This window comes from Trypanosoma rangeli (assembly GCF_003719475.1).
Source record: "Trypanosoma rangeli strain AM80 chromosome Unknown Tra_15.4_contig_00792, whole genome shotgun sequence".
Lineage (NCBI taxonomy): Eukaryota > Euglenozoa > Kinetoplastea > Trypanosomatida > Trypanosomatidae > Trypanosoma > Trypanosoma rangeli.
In genome coordinates, this window is record NW_021706541.1 from 1 (window position 1) to 3,762 (window position 3,762).

At 53.1% G+C, this 3,762-nt stretch overlaps 2 protein-coding genes across 2 annotated transcripts, besides 1 other annotated feature; both read right to left on the bottom strand.

The window, feature by feature from the left end:
* Positions 1-1,231: 1,231 nt before the first annotated feature.
* Positions 1,232-2,425, bottom strand: TraAM80_10103 (retrotransposon hot spot (RHS) protein; the record flags this gene model as incomplete). The annotated part of the gene is made up of 1 exon (XM_029386749.1): positions 1,232-2,425. The coding sequence occupies one exon, from the start codon at positions 2,423-2,425 to the stop codon at positions 1,232-1,234; it is 1,194 nt and encodes a 397-aa protein (XP_029233400.1).
* Positions 2,426-2,664: 239 nt separating this feature from the next.
* TraAM80_10104 (putative retrotransposon hot spot (RHS) protein) lies at positions 2,665-3,081 on the bottom strand (the record flags this gene model as incomplete). The annotated part of the gene is made up of 1 exon (XM_029386750.1): positions 2,665-3,081. One exon carries the CDS (start codon positions 3,079-3,081, stop codon positions 2,665-2,667), a length of 417 nt encoding a protein of 138 aa, XP_029233401.1.
* A 164-nt stretch (positions 3,082-3,245) lies between these two features.
* Positions 3,246-3,301: a microsatellite.
* Positions 3,302-3,762: the final 461 nt, after the last annotated feature.

Here is a 3,762-nt window from a genome sequence, read left to right on the forward strand (position 1 = left end):
TCAAACCCCGCCAGCAACAACACGCAGTGCGCATGCCGGCGGGACTTCCCATCACGGCCCCCACAAACTCCCCAACGCCACTTCCCTCAGCGCACTGCAGCAGGAGTGGGGCGTAATTTATTTTTAAAAAATAAAAATAAAAAACGATGCATGCAGCCCCCTTTCCTGCTGCTTCGTTCCGCTTGCAAGGGAGGGGGACGCCAGCGCAGCCGTAGCCTCAGACTGCCCGGTCAGTACATGCAGCCCGACCAAGACGGAACAGGCGCATGCGCCCAGGACGGCAACCCAACAAAAGAGAGACGCCAACTGCGTTTGCTCGAGGCTCTCAGCGGTGCATGCGGCACCCCCCATTGGAGCACAGACGAACCAAAACGATGGCACCCAAAAAACAAAAGGGAAAAACATCACGCCAAGGCGCAAAAGCACTCACAATAATTCGGTTTGCCCCTGACTTCTGGGCTGTGATGGCCGCCGCATTTGCTTTCCCGCCTGTGAGCCCACTCAGCATGCAAAACTTACCCTCTCGCCCAAACTTTCTGCAGCAACAAACTGGGAACAGCGAGGAGATATCACCAATGGAATACTGCCGGCGTACACCCACAAGGCGCCATCATTCCCCACACAATTTTACTCGCAACCACAACAAAAAAAAGGTGCTGCTGTGGTAGCGCTGGCCGCAATAATCATTTGGTGCACGGCAGAGCGAGTCCCTAAGTGCGCCTCCTACCCACACACAAACACACTCGGCAATACATAATACTCCCCAAAATACTTCACCAGTAAACTCAAGCTGCTTGTTCCCCTCCTCCTTTTCCTTCTCCCTCTGGTTGCCGCCCACGTTGGGTTTGTCGTTCACTTCTGAAACTTTCAGCCGATACCGCTACCTCGCACTGACGCACCTGCTGATTCCAAAATGCCGCAATGGCCTGAGGGTCCTCACGCTCATTGCTGCCCGTTACATTTGCGTGCGCGACGACAACACATCCCTGCCACGCGTTTATTGACGTACTGTCCTCATGATGCACGTAAATAATCCCCCACGACAAGCCTTCCGCAAAAGTTTCCCAGCCATTAAAATAACTCCGTGGAAGATTGTTGAACCGCCCCACCGTGCTGGTTCTGGTGCCATGCTCAGCCCTCGCCGTCTCACCTGCACCGCAACCATCGTCCTCCGCGGTGCACCTACGAAGAAAAAGGCGTCCACAAGCGGAAAAGTTCTGCTCTCCGGTACTTATAGCACCTTGTATTGTACATCCAACCTCAGAGGAGTGTGGTCCAGCGTTATTAATGCAACAGGTCTGCTTGGATGCTTTTCGGGGTTCGATTGCAGCACACATCTCTGTCGCTGACGACGTCCTTGTGGAGGCAACTCATTGAGGCCCGGCATTACATTTTCCACAAAGACTCTACGCAGGAATACGTGCAGAGTGTACCGCTCCAAAAGTTCCGGAAATAACACTCTCCGGTACTTCAACAGTCGAAGAATAATGCCATTCTTCTCATCCACCTCGAGCAACCTTCCAATTAATTTGCTTCCAAGAGAAAAACAGACCGGCAGGTTAACAAACGCCTCAACATCGCGTTGTCTTATTGCCCTGACAGCCTTCATAAGTTTGTGAGGTGCGTCATTCGAGGGCCACTCTTCCACACCTCCAATCATCCCATAATGTACAGCATTTGAAGCGTCGATACCTGCCAGGATGTCCTTGATTTCCTCCACGCGGTCCTCATATTCATTGAATTGAAAGATGCATCGTGGAATCGGTCCGACGTCATGCGTGTGCATGTGCATCCTTCTCCAATACTCCGCCTGCTCCTCTTCAGTCGTATTGCGCATCTCCCACGCACACATCGCCTTCACGTCATTTTCATCGGGGCAATTCATGATTATTTTGACAGCACCCGCCTGCTTCGCCCATTGTTTGAAGTTATCTTCGTGCGGGGACGACAACATAATGATGCCCCACTCATGGGAGGGCACAACATTATCCGATGGTTCGTTAAATTGTCCTGCCATATCGATGATAATATACCCCTTCATTCCAGTCCTAGCCAAATTTACCATAACCCTTCCAATATTACTCTCACCCTCGTATATTGTCACCGTTCGTGCCGTATTGTCAAACAAGTATGCGAAATTCCTTCCAAAGCAGTACACAACCACATGGAGCTCTGTGGCGCCGTGTTGCAGCAGCTGATAAAGGAGGTAGGAGCCAGCCGCCATTGACTTCCCTATCCCGGGGGTTCCAATCAAAAGACGGCGTCTCAAGTATGGTGCGTCTCTCTCTGGAGGGAGAAACACCCCTTTTAGATCGCCCTCGACGATCCTCCACACCCGATGCACCTCAATGTTAATGTAGCAGTCGGCAATAGGCACTGCATGGTTCAGCGAGTACGGCCATCGCTGTTCAGAGGAAAGGACCATGAGTCGTGGGCGTGGTGGACGGAATTGCCCTCACCACCCACTGAGAGAAAAGTACGCACAGTCTGTGTGTACTCCCATAACTCTTGTGGCCGTTGGCCCTCTATCACCACCATGTCTTCCCCTTCGCCCTCGGGAAATCCCACGACGTGACTCCACGTTGCGTTAAACACGGACTCGTAGAATGCCTCCGGTGATGGTCCTCTGGGGCGTATTTCGCTTTCCCGTGTTGCCCCTTCCTCCTACGCTAGTTGAAGAGCTGCCTTCAGTTTTGTTCGTGTAATAGCAGAGACAATACTCTTATCTGTAAATTCCTTCCAGTCTCGCAGCGTGCCCACCATGCGCTCCGTAAGCTTGCGTGCATCTTCAAAAAGCTGATACCCTGGTGGAATTGAGAATTTCCCCTCACGACGCCTCTGCTCTGTAACGTACCTGTCTGGCCCACGCACAAACACCTCCATCACCACATTTTGGTCTTCAGCCACCGCTCTGTCGGGGCCAACGTACTGCCGAAGGAAGTCGTTCAGCAAAATTATATTGATTTGGCCACCCCGCACACTACGGACATCCTCCATAGAGCCCGCAAGCGTCCACCTTGGCCGCTGCGGCGCTCCTTCCACCCTTCGACGCTGTGCGGGGGCTCCTCGGTGCCGTGACATTCCTCCTCGCGTCTCTCAGACATGTTTTCCTTCGTAGTGGTTAACTTGAGTTGAACTGCAGCACAATACTCAACCAGCAGTCAAAAGGGAGAATGAAATTATTAAAAAAAAAAACGGGCACAGACACAACTCCACGCAGCCGCAACGAAAAAAAAAGAGAGGGCCACCCACACACACGGCACGCGGCGCACACCTCACACACACAAACACGCACAGGCACCCCTAATCCCGCACACAACGCAAGCATGATGCATCACGGCACCCTCCCACACAAACAACGAGGGCAAATTAGATCTCCCTAGGCAAACCGTGCAAATTGCACGGCACACACAACAACTGCGACGAGGCTTCTATCTTCTTCTCGTATTGCACTTCACATTCGGATCCCCACAGCTCTGTGTGTGCGTAGTCACACGCAAATATCACCCACTCACAGTGAAATTGACTGCCTCGTCGCGGTGGCATTTTGCGCTGCAATTCGCTGACGTGCGAAGGAGCAGAACACCTACCGCCTCTTCGTTCACCCGCAAGAAGGAGGGACGCCACCGCATTGTCCCCCGCGACGCAAATTTACGCTGCGCCCAGCACGTGGTGCGGTGCACGTGAATTCTGCGAGGGAACTGTTTGCCACACGACTAGGCCGCACGGGGGCNCAGCCTGCGAGGGCAGCCTGCAGACGTC